At 52.4% G+C, this 23,536-nt stretch overlaps 8 protein-coding genes across 8 annotated transcripts; 5 read left to right on the forward strand and 3 right to left on the reverse strand.

Annotated features, from left to right (window-relative positions):
- Positions 1–41: 41 nt before the first annotated feature.
- Positions 42–3,673, forward strand: M430DRAFT_242431 (hypothetical protein). Its single transcript, XM_024865034.1, has 4 exons — positions 42–81; positions 189–442; positions 530–3,154; positions 3,210–3,673. The coding sequence occupies exons 2-4, from the start codon at positions 332–334 to the stop codon at positions 3,312–3,314; spliced, it is 2,841 nt and encodes a 946-aa protein (XP_024721017.1). The 5' UTR covers positions 42–81; positions 189–331; the 3' UTR covers positions 3,315–3,673.
- A 2,902-nt stretch (positions 3,674–6,575) lies between these two features.
- Positions 6,576–8,081, reverse strand: M430DRAFT_58789 (hypothetical protein; the record flags this gene model as incomplete). The annotated part of the gene is made up of 4 exons (XM_024868758.1): positions 6,576–6,661; positions 6,709–6,928; positions 7,115–7,182; positions 7,757–8,081. 4 exons carry the CDS (start codon positions 8,079–8,081, stop codon positions 6,576–6,578), a joined length of 699 nt encoding a protein of 232 aa, XP_024721018.1.
- Positions 8,082–9,260: 1,179 nt separating this feature from the next.
- Positions 9,261–9,704, reverse strand: M430DRAFT_242467 (hypothetical protein). The gene has a single exon (XM_024865036.1). The coding sequence runs from the start codon at positions 9,693–9,695 to the stop codon at positions 9,363–9,365; it is 333 nt and encodes a 110-aa protein (XP_024721019.1). The 5' UTR covers positions 9,696–9,704; the 3' UTR covers positions 9,261–9,362.
- Positions 9,705–9,848: 144 nt separating this feature from the next.
- Positions 9,849–10,370, forward strand: M430DRAFT_242470 (hypothetical protein). Its single transcript, XM_024865037.1, has 2 exons — positions 9,849–10,031; positions 10,092–10,370. Exons 1-2 carry the CDS (start codon positions 9,923–9,925, stop codon positions 10,268–10,270), a joined length of 288 nt encoding a protein of 95 aa, XP_024721020.1. The 5' UTR covers positions 9,849–9,922; the 3' UTR covers positions 10,271–10,370.
- A 1,295-nt stretch (positions 10,371–11,665) lies between these two features.
- Positions 11,666–13,613, forward strand: M430DRAFT_101496 (hypothetical protein; the record flags this gene model as incomplete). Its single annotated transcript, XM_024860717.1, has 6 exons — positions 11,666–11,700; positions 11,758–11,832; positions 11,919–12,218; positions 12,273–12,500; positions 12,549–12,585; positions 12,642–13,613. 6 exons carry the CDS (start codon positions 11,666–11,668, stop codon positions 13,611–13,613), a joined length of 1,647 nt encoding a protein of 548 aa, XP_024721021.1.
- Positions 13,614–14,628: 1,015 nt separating this feature from the next.
- Positions 14,629–15,988, forward strand: M430DRAFT_35123 (hypothetical protein). The gene is made up of 3 exons (XM_024866685.1): positions 14,629–14,661; positions 14,711–14,724; positions 14,776–15,988. Exons 1-3 carry the CDS (start codon positions 14,640–14,642, stop codon positions 15,700–15,702), a joined length of 963 nt encoding a protein of 320 aa, XP_024721022.1. The 5' UTR covers positions 14,629–14,639; the 3' UTR covers positions 15,703–15,988.
- A 736-nt stretch (positions 15,989–16,724) lies between these two features.
- Positions 16,725–18,270, forward strand: M430DRAFT_102082 (hypothetical protein; the record flags this gene model as incomplete). The annotated part of the gene is made up of 3 exons (XM_024860764.1): positions 16,725–17,004; positions 17,106–17,411; positions 17,465–18,270. 3 exons carry the CDS (start codon positions 16,725–16,727, stop codon positions 18,268–18,270), a joined length of 1,392 nt encoding a protein of 463 aa, XP_024721023.1.
- Positions 18,271–20,702: 2,432 nt separating this feature from the next.
- On the reverse strand, positions 20,703–23,030 carry M430DRAFT_42322 (hypothetical protein). The gene is made up of 2 exons (XM_024867546.1): positions 22,794–23,030; positions 20,703–22,448 (listed from the first exon to the last, which is right to left on the reverse strand). Exons 1-2 carry the CDS (start codon positions 22,836–22,838, stop codon positions 20,964–20,966), a joined length of 1,530 nt encoding a protein of 509 aa, XP_024721024.1. The 5' UTR covers positions 22,839–23,030; the 3' UTR covers positions 20,703–20,963.
- Positions 23,031–23,536: the final 506 nt, after the last annotated feature.

Raw genomic sequence — 23,536 nt, forward strand, 5'->3', positions numbered from 1 at the left:
TCCCAGTCCCTCTGCGGAGTCCTTCATTCGATATTCGTCAAGCAAGATCCCCATAGCTCTTTTCCGTTCTATCTGCGACTCGTAAGTAGATATCCTGGTTCTGCCGGCAGACGTACCTACGTCCGCCGATATGCTGTCTATCCATCGTCATTGATCGAGCCTGGGCTAACTACCTCGGTCCTCTCCAGATGTCGAAATACGACGTCTAACGTCCCACAAACCGTCTTGTGCGACCACATACGGCTGTTCCTTTACCTGGGCAGCGTACCTGCATATCGGGATTTCTTGATCACCAGGCAAGAAAGGTTGGCACTGCTCCAGGAGCAGCCAAATGACGGCCATGGCCTGGCAGCCGGAAGAAGAGCCATTGAGGCAACTCTCAAGTTGCTTGAAAGACTCCCTGAGTGGTCACAATAAGACTGCGCAGAAACAGGCGGAAATTGTGAGTGGATTCTGTCAAGATCCGTTCGTTGGGGCATTTTTATACTACGAGAACTCATGCTGATTCTTTCTCAACGTTGTGTCACAGATGCTTGCCCAGGCAAAATCTTCACCTGACATTAATAACTATCTCACATATCTATTCTCAAGTTCCCAGGTTCCCCCCGGCTTGGCTTATACCCCGGAGGAGTACCATGCTGTTCGATCAGCGGCGGCTATTATGCTGAAAAACAACATAAGAACGGGTTACAAGTCAATACCGGCAGAAAGCCTAGCTCTCGTCCGTTCTTCCGTCCCTCTAGCATTACAGGATAAAAACCAGTCAATTCGAAGCTACGCTGGAAATGTCATTACGGAGATTGTCAGTCGCGGAGGGATTCTTGGCTGGCCTCAACTACTGCCAGAGTTATTAGCGTTGGTTGGGAATGAGAATGGGACGGTTACACCAGAAGCACAGGAGGGAGCGATGGCTGCTCTGGCAAAAGTCTGCGAGGATAATAAAAAGATGCTCGACAGGGACTACCAAGGACAACGGCCCCTAGCTTTCATTATTCCCAAACTTATCGAGTTCACTGTCAGCGAAAAGCCAAAAATTCGATCTTTAGCTCTAGGTAGCATCAACGTTTTCATTCCACAGAAGCCGCAGGCCCTGCTCGTCTCCCTGGACGACCTCCTGAATCGGCTGTTCCAGCTTGCCCATGATCCCTCGTCCGATGTCCGCCGACAAGTGTGCCGAGCATTTGTCCAAATCGTTGAGATTCGCCCTGATAAGATCCTGCCTCATATCGCTGATCTAGTTGATTATATGATTGCGCAGCAACGGAAGATTGAGGATGAAGACTTGGCTTGCGATGCAGCGGAATTTTGGCTTACGGTTGGCGAGCACGGTGAATTATGGAAGTCACTGGGTCCCTACCTCAACAAAATCATCCCTGTTCTTCTGGAGAGTATGGTCTACAGTGATGAAGATATTGCGATGCTGGAAGGTGGGGGGAATGACGCCGACGAAGAGGACCGCGCGGAGGACATCAAGCCCCAGTTCGCGAAGAGCAAGAGCATTCGGACCCTGGCCAACGGCGAAGAGAGTGTCGAAAATAGCATGAACGGTTATGAAAAGCTCAATGGCATGGACGATGATGTTGACGAGGGAGAAATCGAAGAGTACGATGATGACGATGATGGGAACCCCGAGGACCGGTGGAATTTGCGAAAATGTTCTGCTGCAGCCCTGGACGTTTTCGCAACCGACTTTAAAGGGCCAGTCTTTGATGCTATTCTCCCATATCTGATGACGAACCTGAAGCACGAAGAATGGCCTTACCGTGAAGCTGCTGTACTTGCACTTGGAGCTGTTGCGGAAGGATGTCTCCCAGTTGTAACACCACATCTGCCAGAGCTCGTCCCCTATCTGATCTTCTTACTCAAGGATCCCGAGCCACTTGTCCGACAGATTACCTGTTGGACTCTGGGGAGGTACTCGGCGTGGGGTGCAGGTCTCACAGATCCTGCGTTGCGAGCACAATACTTCGAACCTATGATGGAAGGCATCCTCCTCAAGATGCTGGATCACAACAAGAGGGTGCAAGAGGCTGGAGCCTCGGCATTTGCTCATCTCGAGGAGAAGGCAGGGGCTGGACTAACACCATACTGCGAGCCCATCATCCGCCAATTTGTCCGGTGTTTCGAGAAGTACAAGGATAGGAACATGTTCATCCTATACGACTGCGTGCAAACCCTGGCAGAGCACGTCGGCCACGGTCTTGCCCAGCCTCAACTTATTGACCTACTGATGCCGGCCCTCATCCACCGGTGGAACAAGGTCACGGATCAGTCACGAGAGCTATTTCCGCTCCTGGAGTGTCTATCATACGTAGCCGCAGCTCTAGCAGAATCGTTCGCGCCGTTCGCGCCTCCGGTCTTCACCAGGTGCATCAAAATTATCCATCAAAATCTGGAAGAGTACTTGGCGGCTGTCACGAATCCAATTTTAGATTCTCCCGACAAGGACTTTCTCGTAACGAGCTTGGACCTCCTAAGCGCTATCATCCAGGCACTTGACGAGAAACAGTCCGCGGCACTCGTATCCGGTTCACAACCCCGACTTTTTGACCTCCTCCAATTCTGCATGGAGGACCCTGAGAATGATGTACGCCAATCCTCGTACGCATTGCTTGGAGACTGCGCAAAATACGTCTTCCCGCAACTAGAACCCTTCCTCCCGGTCTTGTTCCCCATCCTGATCAAACAACTGGACCTGGATACGATCCTGGATGAGCAGATCCAGACCGGGTTCAGCGTGGTGAACAATGCCTGCTGGTCCTCGGGCGAAATCGCAATTCAGAATGGTAAACAGATGGCGCCGTACGTGGGCGAGCTCATGCAGAGGTTCCTAGAGATCCTTGGCAACCCCGAGGTACCCAGGTCGGTCCTCGAAAATGCGGCCATCGCCCTGGGCCGGCTGGGGCTACAGAACGCTGACATCATGTCACCTCACCTGGCGACGTTCTCAGAGCAATTCTTGAAGTCGATCAGCACGGTTGATTACACCCTGGAGAAGGCGACGGCCTGCAAGGGATTCGTGCTTTGTGTCATCGCCAATCCTCAGGCGATGGAGAAAGACCTGGCACGCTTATTCACAACCATTGCTCGATATAAGATGACCGAGGAGACCAAGACGCCTCTCACAGCCGACCTTCACCAGATCTTCCAACACGTAAGTTCGCATCCTTGCAATAATAAAAGTACAAGACGACTAACCAGACTCCCAGACACTCGACGTCTACAAATCCCTCATCCCCGATATCAACGCATACCTCAGCACGCACGTCGCAGCAGCGGACGTAGAAGCGCTGCGGATGACGTACAGCATGTAAATAGACAAGAAATGACACATTTTTTCTTTCCCTCGACACAAACACAGCACGGCACAGTCAAACGATAGGGGGCGTAAGGGCAGGCAGAAAGGAAAGAAGGAAAGAAGGGAGCTCAGAATTCAATCACCATATAAGCGGGCAGCGCTCTGCTATATGCTTGACTATATTCACGACGGCATGATTAATATGGGTTGGGTTGGGGGTTTCGGGGGGGAGGGAGGGCGGCGAGTTAAGTCAGTCAGTCAGTCAGGCAGGCATGTGTGCGAGAACGTAAAGGAAAGAAGGAAGTGAAGGAAGTAAAGGAAAGAAGAGAAGAAAATCAAGAAGAAAGAAGAACGCATAGCGAAAAAATTTTCCGGCATATCTGGATCGAAAGTCAAAAAAACCTCACACACATCACACTTGACATTACATTACATTACTTTACTTTACTTTACTTTACATAGAGATCATTTTCCTCCTCTGATATTTTTCTTTTTTCTTTTTCCTTTTGGGGGCTTTTGAGATCGATTTTTATGTGGAGTGGATGTTCTAGATGCGCAAAGCAAGTCAAGTCAAGTCAAGCAAAGCAAGCAAGCGTTTGATAAAACGCGATTGATTGAATCTCTGGTTATAGATAGTTTAGCATAGTTATAGTTATAGTATAGATAGTAGCTAGGTCTTTTAGATTGCTGAAAGGAGTGTCTTTTGCATAGGGCATAGGCAGGCATAGGTAGCGTTATATGGTATTTCGGGTGGTAGTGGTAGGTAGTGGTAGTAGGTAGTAGGTAGTAGGTAGAAAGTTGGAATTGAAGTTTTCATTGATTATTGCTACATAACATTTGATATTTGATATTTAATATCTATTATGATTCCTCCCCTCCCCTCCCCTCCCCTTTGATCTAGATCTAGATATATACAATTCCTTCCTTTCTTCCTTACTTACTTACTCTTATAAAGTAAGCTACCTACCTCTCTCCTACTCTGTACGTATATATATATATATATATATATATATCAGGTAGGTACTTGAAGAGATCATGATACTATGTATACTATGTATAGCAAAGCAAGGTAAGGTAAGGTAAGGCAAGGCAAGGTGTTTATGTGAAAAATAGGGTGGGATGGGGGGAGAAAAGGGGGGAGAAAAGAGGAGGAGGGGGGGGGGGAAGGGAGTGGGGGAATATAAATATAAATAGATCAATCAATCAATCAATCAATCAACAGATACCTTATGTACCTATGTATGTACTTACTTATCTATCTACTTGTTCAAAGATATAAAAATTGAGAATAGGATGGGAGAGAGAGATGTGGAGAGAGGTGGGGATGGGAAGGGTGGGGGGAAAAAGGGGGGGGGGGGAATATAAATAGATCAATCAATCAATCAATCAATCAATCAACAGATACGTTATGTACCTATGTATGTATGTACTTACTTGTCTATCTACTTATTCAAAGATATAAATATAGCATACCTTACCTTACCTACCTAACCTTATCTCATCCCATTCACGGCGGTACAGGCCCAGAAAACCGAGTACCTACCTACCTTTAAATGACCAAGATATAAAAAAAAAGAGCCGATACCTACCTATCTACCTACCTACCCTATCTGGATACATAGATACATTAATCAATCAAGCATCCATCCATCCATCCATCCATCGTTACATGCGGGGAGATAGATCCCTCCCATCCATCCATCTCATCCATCCAAACACTGTTCGCAGAAGAAGCAAATTTCTATTTTTAAAAGAGACACGACGCAACGCAATGCAATGCAGCCACAAACGAGCGCGTGCGTGCGTTCTTTGGCATGGGACTTTGATCAGATGCAGAAACAGGCAGGTTGCTGATGATTGGCGGAGCCCGGCTGATGATCTGGGATGATGGTGTGCACTGTGTGGTGTGGTATTGTTGTTGTCTAGGGTGAGGAGGCTTGGCTGTGCAGGATCGATCGGATCGATCGATTGATGGATGGATGGATGAGTGAGATGTGGGATGTGGTATTATTGACATATTGGATATATTGGACATATTATGGTCCATGGGCGGAGTTGGAGAGAGACGAAAATAGATTTAAGCTCGGATGCCAAGGAATCTCACCGCTTTCGTTGGCGAGGTGTGGCTGGGGGGAGTGCAACGGTGTAACGTATAGAGCATGTGAGCTGTAATTGGTAGGCATATGATTCCGCTGGGAAAACTCACTTGAGTTATTTGGGTTATTTATTTTTTGTTTATTTTTGTTTATTTTTTCTTCTTTTTTGGATGAGTGTATAGTAGAGATAAGGAGAGAGCAAGATCTTACTTACCTAGAGTTGAAGCTTGGTTAATCGCGCACTCTACCTTATATCCGCATGAAGCCCCCCCCTTTTTATTCCCCTTTGACTCTCAAGACCTTATAACGCTTAGCCCTTCACAATTCACCCTTCGGCCTTAGCCCGGGACCCGAGACCCAAGACGGCGCCGCTACTCGATGCTCGGTGCCGTCAATGACGCATAGTGCAGGTCGCCAAGAGGCCAACTGCGTTTCAAGGTCCGCGGTCCCTTGCAAGGACAGGCCAGAGGGAGGGACTCGGCCGTTAGGCAAAAGGTAAAGTACAACGTAGGGCGCTTGGCATCTACAGGTCGATCCCCGACCGACTGGGTCTATGGATCTATGGATGATGGATCTACTGCGTCTATCGAATCCCTCTTTGCTGCAAGCGGAAGGAGGGTGTGCGAGAGAGAGGGTAGAGGGTAGAGGGTGGAGGGTGGAGGGTGGAGGGTGGAGGGTTCAGGGGGCAGAAGATGAGCGGTTAAGTTGAATCAGGGTATTCGAATAGAATATATCCCGTTGCAGCCAGAGCAGATGCGCCATGTATTGGGCATGTACCGTGTGCTGTGCTGTATTGGGTGCGAGTGACAGATGATGTCGATAAAATCATATAAAAACCGCAAGGCTGGCAATGGCATATACTCCGAACGTCGAACCTTGTAAGTCAGCGCTTAGTCATGCCCGCGGCCGCGTCGGCTTCTCAGGAGTCAGGGCTCACGTAGCACAGGGCGACAGAAGTCACAGAACGTGACAAAGCCCGGACCAGCTAGCCACGGAGCGGATTAGGCCGAGAGGTAAGGTAAGGTAACTGGCTTAGGGAATCAGAGGCGAGGCGAGCTCAGTCTTACTCTATAGTCTCTCCCCTCTCACCGCCTTCTGCCCCCCCAGTCTTAACTCCGTACGGAGTCCGGAGCCTTTTATTCTCCCTCGGCCGACGAGCCTTGTCCGGGTAGGCGGCCTGATCAGGCAGCGAGGAGTCTTGATAGTTGAGTCTCGAGACAATTGACCATGGAGAATAAGAGGAAGGCTGACTCGAGACCCAAGTCTACTATAAGCAGTATAGAGTACAGTCAGCACCCAACACTCAGCACTCACTACTCACGTCAGAATTAGTATTGTCATCTCTCTTTCTTTCCTTCTGTCTCTGTCTCTCTCTCCCCTTCGACCAGACAGGTACATATATCCCGGATGCGAAGGAGGGCTGTAGCCGCCAAGGCGTCGAGGTACAGTAATACTCCGTAGTATTACTCCGTAGTAGCCTCGCTCCCAATTCTTCCGACGTGCCAATACCAACCAATAATGCCAGCATCTCCATCTGTCAGTTGATAGTCTCAAGGGGGAGCGGACCTCAGCGGATGTTGGCGGCCCGAAAGAAACGCAAATCAAGCGGCATGGGAGTCCATGGCCTGATCATGATATCAGGAGTCAGGCCTGGCGGCCAGCGGCGACGAGCCTGACGAGGAAACGCTCGGCGGTACGCTCCAAGCAATCAGCATCGCACAAGCAGGCACACGATCCGGCGAGTAGTGTCGCGCACTCCCTCCATAGGCTGTCTGGCTGCTCCGCCCTCTGGACGTTATGTATAATGTATGCTACGTTGTATCCGAGCAGCGCTGCGTCGAGGAAGCGAGGCGAGGCGTGGTACTGTAGAGACAGTAGGGGCAACCTAGCAGCCTGGCGTCCAAGGCACCAAATCCACCGTGCCTAAAAGCCGGGGCGCGGAGTTAAGAGCCCACTGCTCACTGCTCATTGCTCAGTGCTGGCCTTCTCGAAGCTCCGGCTCCTTTCGTTCTCTTTCCAGAGGCGGCCTAAATATAGGTAGCCTTGCATGCGTGCCCCCCGGTTCTCGGCGCGAGATGTGTACGGGGGCTGCCACGCTTGCCCAGATGTGGCAATCCAGTCGCTCAGTAGTGCTCCAACTTCGCATTGACGCCGGCCTTGGGCGTCGCCTTCCCTTGCTACGGAGTGGGGATACGGAGTGGGTAGTTGAAGGGAAACTGGAGAACCAAGGGAAAAGCAAGGAGGAAAATGAATAAGAGGGAAAAGGCGAGAAAAGCTCGAGAGGGGATCAAAAATAGAAGGAGAGAGATCGGGTGAGGCATATCCAGCGGTGGTGGTGCTCACCCTATGCCGCCATCCTTACCTATGTAGGTACGTTGTTGTAAGAGCAAGGCACAAAGCGCGCTCCTGATTCCATACTCCGTGCAGACTACTCCGTACACTGCGGTGTTACGGAGTATTTTTCTGCCCTCGCAGCCAACATCTGAGTCAGCGCACCCTCTGCGCATGGATCCGCCATCGAATCGCGCACGCGGATTGTCATGCCCCAAAGGCGGTGAGGAGCGACCAGGCGGCCTGCCGTCTTCCTGCGGCCCTACTGAACCCAATGACGACACAGGGTCCATGGTGCGAACGGAACGTCTGGAGGCGCGGCTTGGATCAATATTTACCCAATGAAACCCGGCCATATTATCAGATTCAAAACAACGCATCCGGGAGCGAGCGGCCAGGGGAGGTTGGGGGTCGCCTAAGTTCCGAACTAACGTCGATCCATGCAAAAGATCAATGCAAAAAAAAAATAAAATTTTGGACGCTGTCGCGCTGCTCACCACCAGAGCACCGGCAGGCGAGGGGAGGGGCGCATTGGCGATTGAGGACAGGAGCGCGTGACCAAAAGATTCTACATACCTATTTATAGTAATATCAACTTTGCCATGTAGAGGAGGAGGGAGAGGACATACCCAGTACCGTCAATCATGCCCCCCCTATCACGCACAAGAAAGGACTCTCCTTCCGACCCGTGAGCAACAAGGCATGGCTATGGCTGGCTGTGGCTTGTCTGGGTATCTCTAATTCTCCGAGGCAGTTTCATTGGGCCTAGCGAGAAACTTCGCCGGGCTGGCACCCCGGGTTAGGGAAGATCTGAGTTCCGAGCGCAAAACATGTGCCTGGCATTACTACAGTATATCCTGACCGGCTGGTTGGCTGCTGTATGATTTGACTGCTCGGGGTTGAACATTCTTGAGTCTTGACGTAGTAGTGTCGAGTAGCGACTTGAGTCTTGACAAAAAAGACAAGGGCCTTGTCTGGGCCGAGGATCTGCCGCCGGGGAGGAAGAAGTGGAGGGATTCGGGGGGCCGCAATGGGACAAGAGGGGCTCGGGAGCTGGAGCGAGGCCTCCTCTTTGGCTGCTCTGAGTAAGAGGCGCTGCTAACAAGAGTAATAGTCGGTTCCCGTGCACAGCCCTCGCAGCCTCGCCGAACGTCTCCGCGGTCCACCAGGGGGGAAGGTCGTTGCAGGGACTGGAATGGAGCGGTTGGATTAGCATTAGCACTGGACGGGATGCGTGGGACGGAGAGCCTGGAGGATACTTGTTGATCAATGATGACCATTGCCACGAGGCTCGAGCATCCATCCTTTGGGAGCCGAAGCGCCAGCGTTCATGTCTTCCCAGATACGCTGGCAATGCAGGGCCTAGCCAAGCACGAACGCGCCCAATCCTTTGTGTCTCTAGAACGACTCGGAAACAGAAGAATGCGGGTTTCCTCAGTACAGTACAGTAGTGCCGGCTCCCAAGCAGTCAGTGGCTACTGTAGCAAGGGTGTATACGTGGGCCCTGGCTACCTCCTGGCTTGACCTGACTGGCTCGCCGTGGTATTTTTGGCACCATCCACATGCACATCTCGATGTTTCCACATCCACAGCCAGTGTCATCGATCCCCACCGATCCCTGCGTGGTACCGTGTACCTTATTCCGAGCTCAGGCTCTCGGCGCGCAAGTCGCTCGGCTCAGCCTCTGGGCGGGCGGGGGTAAGGAAGCGGTGCGAAGGGAATAAGAGGATTCTGGCGGTGCCTCGAGGCGGGAATATCGTGTCATCCTTACGATCTGATGATATGTCAGGTATGCATAGCATAGAAGAGTCCCGCTGGTGAGGATCGCTGCAGAGGATGTCGTTGAGTGCGCGCAGCAGGAAGACATGGAAGGATTGGTCTGAGCGGGCGGGGGAGTCGGGGGACAGGTCTGTATCCTGGCCATCGCCCCGGTCCGGCACTGCTGGATCTGTCATGGTGTCATGGTACATGTACAGTAGTAGTCCCATGGTGTAGTAGCATCATCATCATCTGTGTTGCGCAGTGCAGGTCGCTCGCAGTTCTTACCTCGGTGGGCGGTAGCGGGCAGCGGGCAGAGATCCAGAGGACCAGAGAGAGGGCGCCAGGCCCGGTGCAGTCTAGCAGCCAGTAGTCGGAGTGGAGTCTCACTGCTGCCCTGCCACACCACTACTCCCGGCGGAGGGAGGAGACCTATGATATGATATTATCATCATTGACATCCATGACATCTTTCCCCTGGCCCAGCCACATATTATTATTATTATTGTTGTTGTTGTTGTTGTTGTTCTTGTTGTCAGGCAGGACGGGTAAGGAGGAGGAGTCATCGTCGTCCTCTGTGTGTTCTCATCTCACCAGTGACCTCTCAGATTCTCTCCCTTCGCAGTGCCCGACTCGCCCATCAGTCCTCTGCCTCGCGCAGTCCTCTACAACAACCCTCCCCCTGCCGTGCCCACCCGGCCCAGGAACCCATGATCCACTACGGCCGCAACCCCCGTTCCCGACGGCCGACGAGGTGATGGAGCGGGATTATTTGTGTCGGGTCTGATTCAGGTCAGGGCCGGCATGACAGATTTATGAACGGTCGATTCTGGTGCCCACGGCTCTGGTTGATGGTTTACGGTTTACGGCTTATGTCTGATGTCTTATTTCTTATTTTTAGCGGGAAATAGTAGAGTAAAGAAGTAAGGTACCGTATTACTCCTTCGGGTGCATTTACGTCTTATTTTATTGTATTTATAACCCGTCATGTCGTCCACTCGAGCCCTGCCCTACCGCGCCAAGAGGTCATTCCCAGGCGACGCCATTCCCCGTCGGGACAAGGGCCGCCAAGACGCGTCCCCCCCTCTCTCCTCCCCTCCGCTCGCCCTCCGCGCTGCCTCCGCGCACCCAGGGAACCAGGAACCTAGGCACGACCGACCGCAGAGCAGGAACATGACCTCCCTCGCCCCTAGCTCCGTTGGCCGCCTTCTAACGCTTCGACCACGCTGCGCTAATCCACAAACCGCGTCTGCGCCTTCCCTCTTCCGGCGTTTCTGCCAACCCGCCCCGGCCACAGCACCGCTGCACCGTTCCAGTATTAGAATGCCAGCATCGCCAGCCCGATACTGACTTTTCAACTTCAGACTCCTCGAAACCTCTTCTTCTTCTCTCTTCTCTCTCTCCTCCTCTTCCCTCACACTCTCGCTTTCTCCTTTCTAGGAAGCCCTCGTTGGCTCCTGTCATTCGCTTTGCGTTGCCTTGCGTTGTGTTGCCCCCCCGGCCTGCCTGGAGTTGTCTGCGTAGCCCTCCCTCTACACACACATCTCAGCCTCAGGACCCGCAAGCCCTCCGACGGATCTGTCTCTGGCAGTCCTGACTCTTGACTCTGGTCTCTCGTCTCTGCATCTCTCTGCATCTCCGGTCTCAACTCAACTCAACTCTCAACTCACCTCAAGACCCGAGACCTGACGACTCCCGTGTGACGTTCCATACCAGACAGACGCTCGCTGCAGACTCCTCTCTGTGCTCCGCTTCTCTTACACCCCTCCCAGCCCCCCCCAGTGTCGAACGCGCCATTTCTTCGTGCCTTGTCTGACAATTGCCCCCCCCAATCGAAGATCCCTCATTCTGCGTTCGCCTCCGTCTCTTCGGCCACCCCGCCGACCCCCTTCCGGCCCTTTCGTTCTCAGCAAGACCCCGGTCACTTCCTGCAGCCTTACCAACCTATAACCACCGCTCGCTTTGGGGTTCGCAGCTTACACATCCCCCCCGGCTGCATCGGGGTCTATTTGATCTCACTGCCGGTCCTATCTAACTAATATCTCCTCTTCTTCCATATCTACTCGTCGTCCCGGCCACCACCGGTGCTCGACCACCTTTAGGATCAGGAGCCTTGTCGGAGGCTTTCACTCGTTCAAGCCTCGCCGTCTTCTCTCTTGTTCCTCACCCCGCCTCAGTCTCGATGGCCGGCCCAGGAGGTGGTCCTCCCCGAAGGAGGTATGTACGATGTGGGGACGGCTGATCATCCTGCAATCACTGACCCCTCTTCTCTAGTCATACCAAGTCCCGCAAAGGTTGTGAGACGTGCAAGCGAAGGCATATCCGCTGTGATGAGAATTTCCCTCAGTGGTAGGTGCACGCCCTGGCCGACAGCCCCTCTTCGCTTGGAGGGGCTATATCCGCCTTGAAGGAACAGGTGCTGATCCCCCTCATAGTCGAAACTGCACGAAGCACAACTGTCGTTGCCCATACATGGACATGCCGGTACAGGAAGAGCGCCCTCCCACTCCCGAGAAGGCAGACTTGCTATGGACCCCAGAGATCGAGGCTGAGATTGAACGCTGGCAACGAACTGGGAACTTTCCCTTCCCGGATCTCTACTTCTACCCAGCACCTTCTCCTCAGTTCTTCTCGTTCGAGGAACTTCGCTTGATACACCATGTCGCCTCCGTGTCGAGTGAACTGGGCAATCACGATGCAAGCAATTTCACAATCTGGACACGTCAGATCCCACTGTAAGTATTCGGCCTCTGTGAGCAACGACTCGGCGAGGCTGACAAGATACACAGCTTTCTCAAGATTGGAACCGATTACGCCTTTGTCATGCACGCTTTGCTAGCCCTCTCGGCTACCCACTTGGCCTGGTTGACAGATTGTCCGCTTACTGCTAACATGGCCTACGAACACCGAGGAATTGCTCTCAAGGGCCTGCATGAGGCCATCGGCTCCTTCTCAAGGCAGAACTCTGACGCTGTCTTGGCTGCTTCTCTTCTCCTATCCTGGCAAGCAACTGAGTGGTATGTCAGATCCTTCAAGCTCGCTGACAAATGCTGACTCGGTTACAGGCGTGGTTGGACTCAACTGATGCATGGGACGTCATCTGTATGTCGAGAAAGGCGGTCTCCTTGTCCCTAGAGATGTGGCTAACGTCGTCTTAGGTCATTGATGCTATGCAGCCTTGGAAGATTGAGTCCCAGTTCGGTGATTTCATTGCTGAGCAGAGCACATTCCCTACAGCCCCGCCATCCCCCGCTCCTGGCTCGAAGAAGCTCAGCAGCCCAAGGAAAGCAGATTTGGACTCGCTTCAACGTGCATATGCCCAGCTCCAGAAAGTCGAGGTGCACCTCAAGGAAAATAATGAGGATGTCAAAGCCATTCAACAATTGATGACTTTTGTCCGAAGCGTCCGGAAGGTATCGCCAAGTCATACCGCTGCTCAGCGATTCGAGATGCTCAACCCGCTGCGGGCTTGGTTGTTTTGGCTGCCGGTCATGTTCCTCCAGCAAACCCGAGGCTCTCCCTCTGCCCTCATTATTCTGGCTCATTACTACACGGTGGCCTTGGTCGTTGAGCCGTTGTTCCCTGAGGTTGGTGCGGCCTACTTTGGTAGCTTGTCGTTGGGACCCATCGAAGAGATTGCCCGAAGACTGTTCTCGATCAATGTCTCCCAAACCTCTGACGCTGACCTTCAGACACCACTCAATCTCATGGAGTACCCTATAGATATGGTGTCTAAATTCAGAAGCCGCATGGGCTGGGTTCAGCCTGAGCGAACAGCGTCCTTCCCTACCTTCCGTGGCAACATGTACCTGATGGAGGACAACTATGCCAACACAATGTCCCCCTACGGAAATCCTGCCTTTACCTACAGTCAGGAGCACATGATGACGATGCCTCCGGAGTCCATGCCCACCTCGGCGGTCAGTCCATTAAACTTGGACCCATATGCCAACCACTACCTCGGCATTCCTTCGCCTAGTGGATTCGGTGGATACCATAGTCCGGCATCATCGAACTTCGGCGAAGGATCTGTCGTTTACAGTGAACAAGGGGATGACTATGGCCTTTATGAGCCGCAGGGCACCAGTTCGAACTTTGGAGGGTTTGTGCTTCCAACCGTGTGGATATAGGACCGGACGAACCGATTTAACATTACGCCCAGGGCCACCCCGGTTTTCAAGTACGAGCCTCACTCCCACGGGGAACAAGTTGAGTATTCGCATCAGACTCCCGCTTTCAAATACGAGCCACAATCCCACGAGGAACAAGTAGAGCACATGCGCCGGCATCTACCGCCGATGCAGCCCCTTCCCAGCTATCCACCACGCACATCCACGCCAGCTGATCCCAAGGGGAAAGGCCGTCAGTCTTAATTTCTCAACCTCGTCTTACACGATTACGATTTACACCGCTGAATCCGCGCGTCGACAGATCTATGTATCTGATTTAATCCCACCTAATACCTGTTTCGAATAGTTTAACGACTTACGACCTCATGATTTCGCTACGATATTTGTATAAATACTAGCACCACGATCCTTATACCCACGGTCCTTATATACATCTGCATATTGCATGGATACGGAGTTTTCTGGCAATTTTTGAACATTGGGCTTGCACTTAAAAATGGTTTTGGTTGGCGCACATATCTGTCATCTCTGCGCGAGCCCCAGGGGCGAAGCCATTGTCGTTGCTCAGCGGTCTGGCTGGCATGCGCGCAGATGCTTCTCTCCTTTCCTCTCTTGTCGCGTATACACGTGTGCAGCGGTCTTGTGTAAGGTAATGCGAAGGAATGTCGTTGAAGCAACAGAGATGTACTACAGAATTGAATGAAAAAGTATAAACTCTGATTTGATTGTCTTGCCTCGTAGAATTTGATCCCTGACCAATATACGATACGTGGCCGTGACTATTAAACAAAGTCTTTGTCTTAGAACCCTCTTAAAGCCCCTTCTATGAGGCTGTCATCCATCTTCAGGGTCTACGTAAGATCACGTGCTGGTTGCCAGGGGAGGTGTCGCTTACCTAAGCGTGGATCCAAGTATCGCGTCTGGAGAAGCTTTTGAAGCTCCAGTAGGTTGAATGCAATACGAGGAATCCGTGGCGTCTTCTCTTCAACTCAAAATTAATCTTGCCTACCCCAAACGATCGACAGGATGAGTGGCGGATGGAATACCAGTCGGTAGCTCCCATATCACTGCCCTGCTGCTTACTGACATTGTCACAGTCGAATCCGATGCGGTCGGTACCCTGAGACGACCGAGCTTACAGTCCACCGCTGACATCTCTTAGGGTGTCTTCACCTTTTTACTCGACAATCTCGGGGCCAAGGACGTTCAGTTTGAGGAGCTCATTGCCCTGGATGCGGACTATCTACGCCAGCTGAGTCCCGTCTACGGCGTGATCTTCCTCTTCAAATACCCCACAGGCGAGAAGCCCAATGCGGACGGCACCCCTAAGGATGGACAATACGACTACGCGGCTGCCGAGAGCCTCTTCTTCGCGGCACAGACCATACAGAATGCGTGCGCCACACAAGCACTCCTTTCGGTGCTGCTGAACAAAGACGGCGACGTCGACGTGGGGACACAGTTACGGGAATTTAAGGAATTCACAGCGGGTTTCCCAGCGGAGTTCAGGGGCGAGGCTCTCAGCAACTCGGAGCTGATCAGAGATGTGCACAACAGCTTCGCGAGGAGCAGCCCGTTTGTCGACGAGACGCAGCGGACGGCCACGGACGACGACGACGTGTATCACTTCATTGCCTATACACCCATCAACGGCATCCTGTACGAGCTGGACGGGTTGCAGCCTGCACCGATTGCGCATGGTGCGAGCACGTTCGAGGAGTTTCCAGAGAAGGTGATCCCGGTCTTGCAGAGGCGGATCGGGCGCTACCCCGCGCACGAGATCCGATTCAATCTGTTGGCGATGGTTAGAGATTTGCGGATCCGGGCGAGGGAGATTGGCGACCAGGAGATGCTGATGCGGGAGGAGATGAAGCGGAACGACTGGCAGTTTGAGAATGCCCTCCGGAGGCATAACTTCGTGGGGTTTGCGGGGGAAGTGCTGAAGTGTGTCATTGCCGAGAAGCTGAAGGAGGGACCAGACGCCTATGCCAAGTGGGTAGATGATGCCAAGAAGAAGACAAAGCAGCGGTCCGAAGACCAGCAGAAGAAGGGAATCTCAGCAGATGAGGATCAGGAAATGCTTGGCTGATTCCCGGAAACCCGATGCGTTGCGCTGGTGGAAGAGACCGGTGCGAAAGGATTTGCAGCGGTATGACATATTTTCGGTGTTCTTCAATTGGGGGATTATATGCATGGGCCGGCGGCGTTGGTCGTTGGTCGTTGGTCGCTGGTCTGTCTTGGAACCTGAGCAATGAAGATAAGATGACGAGATAAGCGGATCAAACAAGCAATAGATTTACCATATGTCTATTCTGCAATGCAACAGGAGGAGAACGGAAAATGCGGAATCAGAGGTCTCCTCGCAGGATCCTGGAGGACATAGAAGCAGAGTTTTTTTTATATACCTATAGCATAGCCTACTTGCACTGCACGGCGTCTTTTGAAACCCATCCTTGGGAGGGCTCAGGCCACGCAGACGCCGCGGCTGTTTCTCACTTCATACACATCCCACCCCGATGCTTCCCACGTAGCCATATCTCCTGTGACAATTGATATTCATTCTGCATTGCGATACTCAAACAGCGAAGACAGGGCGAGACATATCTCGGACAAGACAAGACAGGCTGACGCACGTCGAAAACCGGACCAACCCCTGTCGCTTCACAGAACGTAGCGACCGGCAAGGCATTCCCAGGCTGCTTCGTTCGAATCAGCTCACCACCGCCCCAACGGTCAACTCTCTCAACATCCAGACTTCGACGACGTCAACAACACCCTTACAGCGAAAACCTCCCCCCCAAAATACCTTCACCGTGCATAGACAGATACCCGCCTCGCTGGCCGAGAAACGCCGCACGGCTCGCATTTTTTGCATATCAGCTGAACCACACAGTGCCGGCGCCAGCAGAGGCGCGATAAGGAAGGACGGGCACCATGGCGGACGACTCTTCTCTGCGAGCCATGCTGCAGCAGCAACAACAACCGCAACCGCAACCGCAACCGCAACCGCTACAGCACCCGGCGGGCCTGACAACCATGACCACGAGCACAACGGCGACGGTCGTCTCGCCGGCGGCAACGCTCGCGGCGGTCGCAGCAGCGAGCATGCAGATGGGGGCGGGCGACGACGTGGTGCGGGCGCAGCAGCGGGCGGACTCGACGATCAACGGGGTGGTGATCGGGCTGGTGAGCTCGTTCGGCAGCGCCCTGCTGATCGGCCTGATCTTCCTGGTGGTGTACTTCTTCCGCTACACGAGCAGCGGGCGCATCCTGCTGGACCGGCTGGGGCGGCCGGGCGAGTACGATGACGAGCAGGCGTTTGCGAGGGAGGAGGCCGAGGCCCTCGAGGAGATGGATGACCTGCAGAGGACCGAGTACTTTAGAGCCAAAGGTATATCTATATCTATCTTTGTCCTCACCCCGGCAGCATATGGTTCTGGTGGAGGGGAGGAGGCGGTTATACAGTCAGTGGCTAACGCAAAGGTCCTACAGCATTCGTCCAGGCCAATCCGCCCGACTCGTTACCGACCGATATTTCCCTGTCACAGTACCTAGCGATTCAAGAGAAGGGCGTCTCGGCGTGGGAGTTCGAGCCGGAGCTCGAGATTGCGAATTGTTTTGTGGAGGGGCGTACGGAGATTGAGTTTTTTGATTCGGAATGTTCTGTTCTCAGCAACCTACCGCTCCCCAAGCAGAATGAAGTCTACTACTGGGAGTCGAAGATCTACGATAAGCCCGAGTCCACGCTGATCAGCATCGGGGTCGCTACGAAGCCATATCCTCTGTTCAGATTACCTGGTATGTTGGGAGGTCTGGTGTGGGATGATGGGTGGTGCTAATGAGGTATCTAGGCTGGCATAAGTATTCCGTGGCGTATATCTCTTCTGGGCATCGAAGATATAATCAACCCTTCAACGGCCCAGCATACGGGCCACAGTTCGTACAGGGGGATGTTATCGGTGTTGGATACCGACCCCGAACCGGCACGATATTCTTCACACGGAACGGCAAGAAGTTAGAAGATGTAGCTCACGGTCTCAAGTCCCAGAATCTCTTCCCAGCAGTGGGTGCCAATGGGCCCTGCACCGTCCACGTTAATTTCGGACAATCAGGCTTCGTCTTCATTGAAGCAAACGTCAAGAAGTGGGGGCTAGCACCTATGACGGGCAGTCTCGCTCCCCCTCCCCCCTACGGGAGCGAACAAGGCAGTATCCTCTTAGAAGCAGGCCGCGAAGGGGCTCCGAGCAGTCATGGCAACTACCCCGACATGAGGCACGGCCGCACACGCAGCGGCAACTTCAGAAACCACCCCCCTACGAGTCCCGGCCCCGTCCGCTCCCCGACCGACATCTCCCTCGCCCACCTCGCCCACATCCCGTCCAACGAAGAGTTCGGCGAGTCGAGCAGCGCTGCTGCGGCTGCTGAAGCAGTCTCCCACATGGGCCTCAGGATCCAGGACCACACGCAGCCACCACCAGGATATACGAGCCCGCGGCACTCAGACGACGGCCACGAGACCAACGAGACTGCAGCCCTAATCCCCCGCCGAACCACCCCGCCTCCCATCCCCAGCTACAGCGATGCCGTAGCCGCAGACCGCGCACGCGAGCGTAGCAACAGCCAAGGAGCGCACGACGACGAAGGGTCCCACTCATGACGATCCTCTCCCTCCTCACTCATCTCCTAAACGAAAAACGAGAACCACACAAATCCTCCACCACCACCACTACCATCCAAGGATACAAACACATCCCATCAACTATTTTCCTCAATCCTCTCATTTCATCATCTCTTCCCTTTGTTTCTGTTTGCGTTTTTGATCAGCTTTTGCTTAGCGAGAAAGAAGAAGAACCCTTCAGCTTCTTTGCTTTTTGAATCAAATGAAATCCAATCAACTCAAATGCGGTGTGGGGGCAAACGGGGTTGAAAGAAAGGGATGGCTCGGGATGGCAAGGGAAGGGCTGGTTCAGGACCACGGCGTATTTGGAGTTTTCTACTATCTTTTTGCTTGCTTGCTTACAAGGAAGGAGAAGGAGGGGATTTTTGTCGTTTTTTTTTTTTTTTTTGCCGTTCTCTTTTGAATCAATAATCACAATCGCGACGACTCACTCGATCAAGTCAGTCACACACACACACACAACACGTGCCAGTCATACTCTGGCAAGAAAGCGAGCGAGCAGAAGATCTTCGGTACGAGAGAGCGTACGTACATGCTGAACGGAGAATGGATGGGTGGATGGATGGGGATGTATGGAGTAGGTTTGTATGTAAAACATAGAGAGGGCTGTGTGTGGTTTTGTGGGATGCGGAATGTTGTGTGGATGCGCAACGAAGATATACATACATACATACATACATACCTTAGGTACATACCTACGATACCTACATAAAAAACATCCAAGATATAGCGAAAAACACGACGACTGACGAATGAAAAAGCTCGTTTTTCTTCTTCTTCTTCTACTCCTTGCAAGTGCTAGAGTTCGAAAAGATTGATTGATTTTTTTTTGGTTGCACGGCTAGGAAGCTTTTTTTTTAAGATTTGAGATTTCTTTCTTGTACGGGGTTTCTCTCTCTGTTTCTCCATCTACATATCCACAGCCTCCGAATCTTCTTCACGAAGACTGGCGCCACCCTCCACAACTCGGTATATGTTTACAGAATGCATAGCCCACGATGCGCCGCCGGCGTTCCAACTCTTTTGCCCTCTTGGGGCCATATGTCTTGTCGGTCTGAGATACCGCTCGCTATTCATCCTACCTATGGCTCTTGAATACCACGAATATAACTTACCATTCGCAAGCAACCCACGCTTTCTTTCTCATGCACACTCAGTTCCGGATCAATCAATATCATCTAATTGCAAAGAACCCCTAGACTCATGCAACGAAGTTTCCAATTCCATCGTCCCATCCCTCAGAAGCATCGCCGTCGTCGTCCTTTCATCATCATCATCATCACCATGCTCCCCCGACCTCGCTGCTATACCCCACGTCTGTTCATCCAACCCAAGACTTACAGTAACCCGGTGATACCTGCGCTCCGGCGGACCCATCGACAGATCACCCTGTTTATCACAAGTCGCTTCTCTCGGTGTGCCCTGACCGATCGCAGATTTACAATTACTACTAGTACACCGAGCAGCTTTCCATAACTGTTTCTTCTCTCGACGTGCGGAAGATGCGAGGACGGCGGCGCGGCGTCTTCCGTGGCCGCGTCGCGCTTTGCGTATTATTGCTTTCTTCTTGTCTCGCTGCGTGATCCGTGATATGAGCTCGGTAGGGCTTTGGCCGGGTTCCGGATCTTTAGGTGGAAATGGGGGGCTGCTAGTATATGCGTCGGGAAGCAGAATGATAGGGTCTGGGATGACGGCGGTGGGAGCTGCTATGTCGTCGTGCACGGTTTGGATGCTGGTTTCAGGGGCTGCTGCTGCTGCTCCTCTTAGCGAAGGAGACGAGTCGAAAGGCTCGTAGCTCGCTCCCGCTAGGAGGAGTGGGTGTTGGATATCGGATGATGCTTCTTCTTCGCACGCAGTATCATCTGAGATGTTGACTAGAGACGGATCGGATGGTTCCTGATTGTGCGTTCCAGCGTGCTCTAGGTTAGAGCTGACGGGCATTGTGGGGATCCTCGCATATATGATGGAGACGCGGGGTCCGACCTGACCCCACTACTGGAAGTCAGGGGTGAAATCCGGGGAATCTATGGCTTTCCAGGTGACCAGTGGCGGATGGATGACGGAGTAGACCTTTATTGGCTCTTCAAAGGTAGAGAGAGCTCTCGCAAGGATAAAGTGTTGTTGTGGATGATGTGACGTGTGTATTGCCGATTGTACCTAGTTGGGGGTATAGATAGTAAAGGCAAAGCGGGAACTTCAAGAGGAAATGTTATATTGGAAAAGGCGGGGCTACTTAAGAATCAATCTCCCTCTCAAGGTTTGAATTGAAGTCTGGTAGCGAAGAGACTTTAGTTCCCTTAAAGGGGAAGAAGTAGTATCCTTCAGGGTGTAGGGCATGACCACCATCACAATATCGACTGCATATAATAAGATAGAGAATCACTAAGAGACAACTAAGGTCAGTTGTCCAGCTCGCTGGAGATAGGGCACTTCCGCACCATGTCAAATCATCAATGCCTGCTTTGTTTCATAGCAGATATGCAGTTGTCTTCAAGAACCTCTATTTACGCCCGCCCATTGTCGAATGTTACCTTCCAGCCGTAGCATACCTCTCGTACCATATATTCGTGAATCCAAGCCACTCCCGCCATGGTTGACCAGTTAAACGCCAACTCCATGCTCAATGCAGCCTTTCAAAGACGCGCAAACTCCATACCATCCCTTTCCCTGATTTACAAGTACACCGCTTGGCCCATCTTCGAGATGACAAACTCACAGCCTATTTGTTCCTCTTCTTCATATCGAGTCAGCTCTTCCAGTATCTTAGTTCCCATCCCTGGGCCATCATCTAAAGTGTCCTTCACGTGGATGATGACGATCTTGACACCTTTCAAGGGGAATTTGCTTTTGCCGCGAAGAGAAAATCTCGAATCCGCCCCCGCCGTCACACTCTTTGCTTCCGCCGTGTGCGCCTCGCTTCCACCGGCTTCAGTGACCGCGGTCTCGGTCAGTTGTGACCGGGTTCGTGATCGTGGGCTAGGTGAAGAAGTTCGGCCTGAGCGCGTTCGTGGTAAATGTTGCCGGGCTCCCTCTTCTAATGTCGCACTCAATCGCTTTCTTTTCTTGGATGTCGCTCGCTCCTTGGACGTCGCTTGCTCTTTGCCCTTTTTATAAAGCTCGACCTCGTCCGCCAACGCCTTTAGCTCTTCAATCAAGTATCTCGGAGCCAGGTGACCGTATAGTCTGTCGTCAGTTTGGGAGTCGTCGAAGGAGCATTCGATGAGTATACCACCAAGTCGTCCCGACGCAATCTTTGGCGCTGCTTCGATCCAGACTTGCTTATTGCGCGGCCATAGTGAAATTGCATCCGGCTCCACGTCTCCAAATATGAGAACCTCCTTGCCAGTAGCGATATCGCGGATGAAATAAGCTGAGCTATCATAAACACAGATCCGCTCTTGAACATCAGCCATACGCATATCTAGGCTTGGAATATTTGTGACTGACGGCGAGCGTCCGAAGAGTGGCGGGTTCAGCACCTGTGAGCCGGTGCGTTGTCTTGTCTGAGGCGGAGACCCATACGGTGGGGGTGAAGATGCAAGGCCAACATTGGAGCCTCTATGGCTATGTCTTTCTATACAGTGGCCGTGACTGACGCTCAAAGTTTTGACGCCGAGGCCTTCACAGATCTCAATATACCCTTTGTCATCACCTTGGCCGAGTGCGGGAGATCCGCCTTCGACCAATCTCCTGTAAGTCACCAGCCCAGCTCCATTATTTTCGTCGGAGAGATTTGGCCAGATGACGTTATTGAAGATGTGGTCTTTGAAAGCCTCAATGGTGGATGGCAAGCCGGCCAAGACCTTTGGGCGCGAACCTTGCAAGGCGGCAGTGTTGACAACAAAACCAGATATATGATCTAGATGAGGATGCGTGATGAGATAGGTCCCAACAAGCGTACGAGTAATATACGCAGCGTTGGATTTGGCCAAAGAGTGAGGGATCTCCAGGCCTTCAAAGGGTCCATTAATCAGGGTAACCGGTTTGTCGGCATGGTCTGGGGAGGAGTCTGATGGGTGGTTTTCGAGAATTCTCACAATAGATGCAAGGTGGACACCGGCATCTACAGCCAAAACTGATCCTTTCTTCCAGCCAGTGGCCGTCGACCGCACAAGAAATGCAGTAGTGTTATCCTCCAAAGGGCCGCCTCCAGAGCCCTGTGCACAGGATTGTTAGCATTGAGACTCGAGAAGAACATGAAGGCAGCGAATCTGGAGACTGCTGCATAAATGTATATATAAAGAGATGGAAAACGACGTGTATATAGAAGGGTATCGCCCGATGGAGGCGTGCGCACGTGACCATTCCGGGGCCCACAAAGGCAGAGGAAGATGGGGACAAAGGCCTCATCTATTAATAAACTAGCAGCAGGGGCATGCTATTGGCCATGGGAGGAAGCTGTAAGACATGAATGCAACTGGGAAGAGCATGATCCTCGACGAGCGAGACGACAGAGAAGAACACGAACAACGAATAGAAGAAAGACGGGTGATGTATCATACCAGGATAATGACCTGCAAAGCAGGCTGGCCATCCCCTCCGGCCATGGCTCCCGGGGGCGATCAGAGACAGCGGGATAGACAGCGATGCGGACTTGAGGGATGGGATTTTTGCACGGGAGAGACAATGAACGATGTTTCCGATGGTGCTCGATAAATATGCAGCATCCCTTCCGTCGGTGAGCCTCGCCGTCCGCAGCTGCTGTTACGCGGGCGGGCGTTGCGTGCACGTGACTGGGCAGAGCGAGCCGCGACAAAAGGACAAACAAGTCGACGACTTGACTCGAATAAATCGTGGAAGAGTGAGAAAGGAAAAGGGGTAGAAGGGTAGAAGAGCAAGAGGGGGATCTGGAGGGATTCAAATCCTGGTTGTGTTTTGTTGCCCTCGGATATACCTGACTCGAAGAAAGCAACGTTCGAGCCTCCAGGGTCCAGGGAAGGGAATGTGCGAATGCGGTCTCTTCTTTCAACCAAGGCAGAGGCCTCACTAGTCCAGAAGATTGTTAACCTTCACAAAGGATGTGGAAAAATAAAGAAAAGATCGCCCAAGATCGGCACTTTGTAAGTAGGCAAGTAAGCTGGCATCTTTCTTACACGTCCACGTCCCGTCCATATCTATGCAGAAAAGGCAGACCGGTAGCGCAGTTCTTTCCATGCAATTGATTCATCCTTGTCCCTATGTTTTCAGACTCCTCCCTGCACATAGAACACCTGCCCGCGCGCCGTGTAATATGAAAAATCCAATT

This window comes from Amorphotheca resinae, assembly GCF_003019875.1.
Source record: "Amorphotheca resinae ATCC 22711 unplaced genomic scaffold M430scaffold_6, whole genome shotgun sequence".
NCBI classification, from domain to species: domain Eukaryota; kingdom Fungi; phylum Ascomycota; class Leotiomycetes; order Helotiales; family Amorphothecaceae; genus Amorphotheca; species Amorphotheca resinae.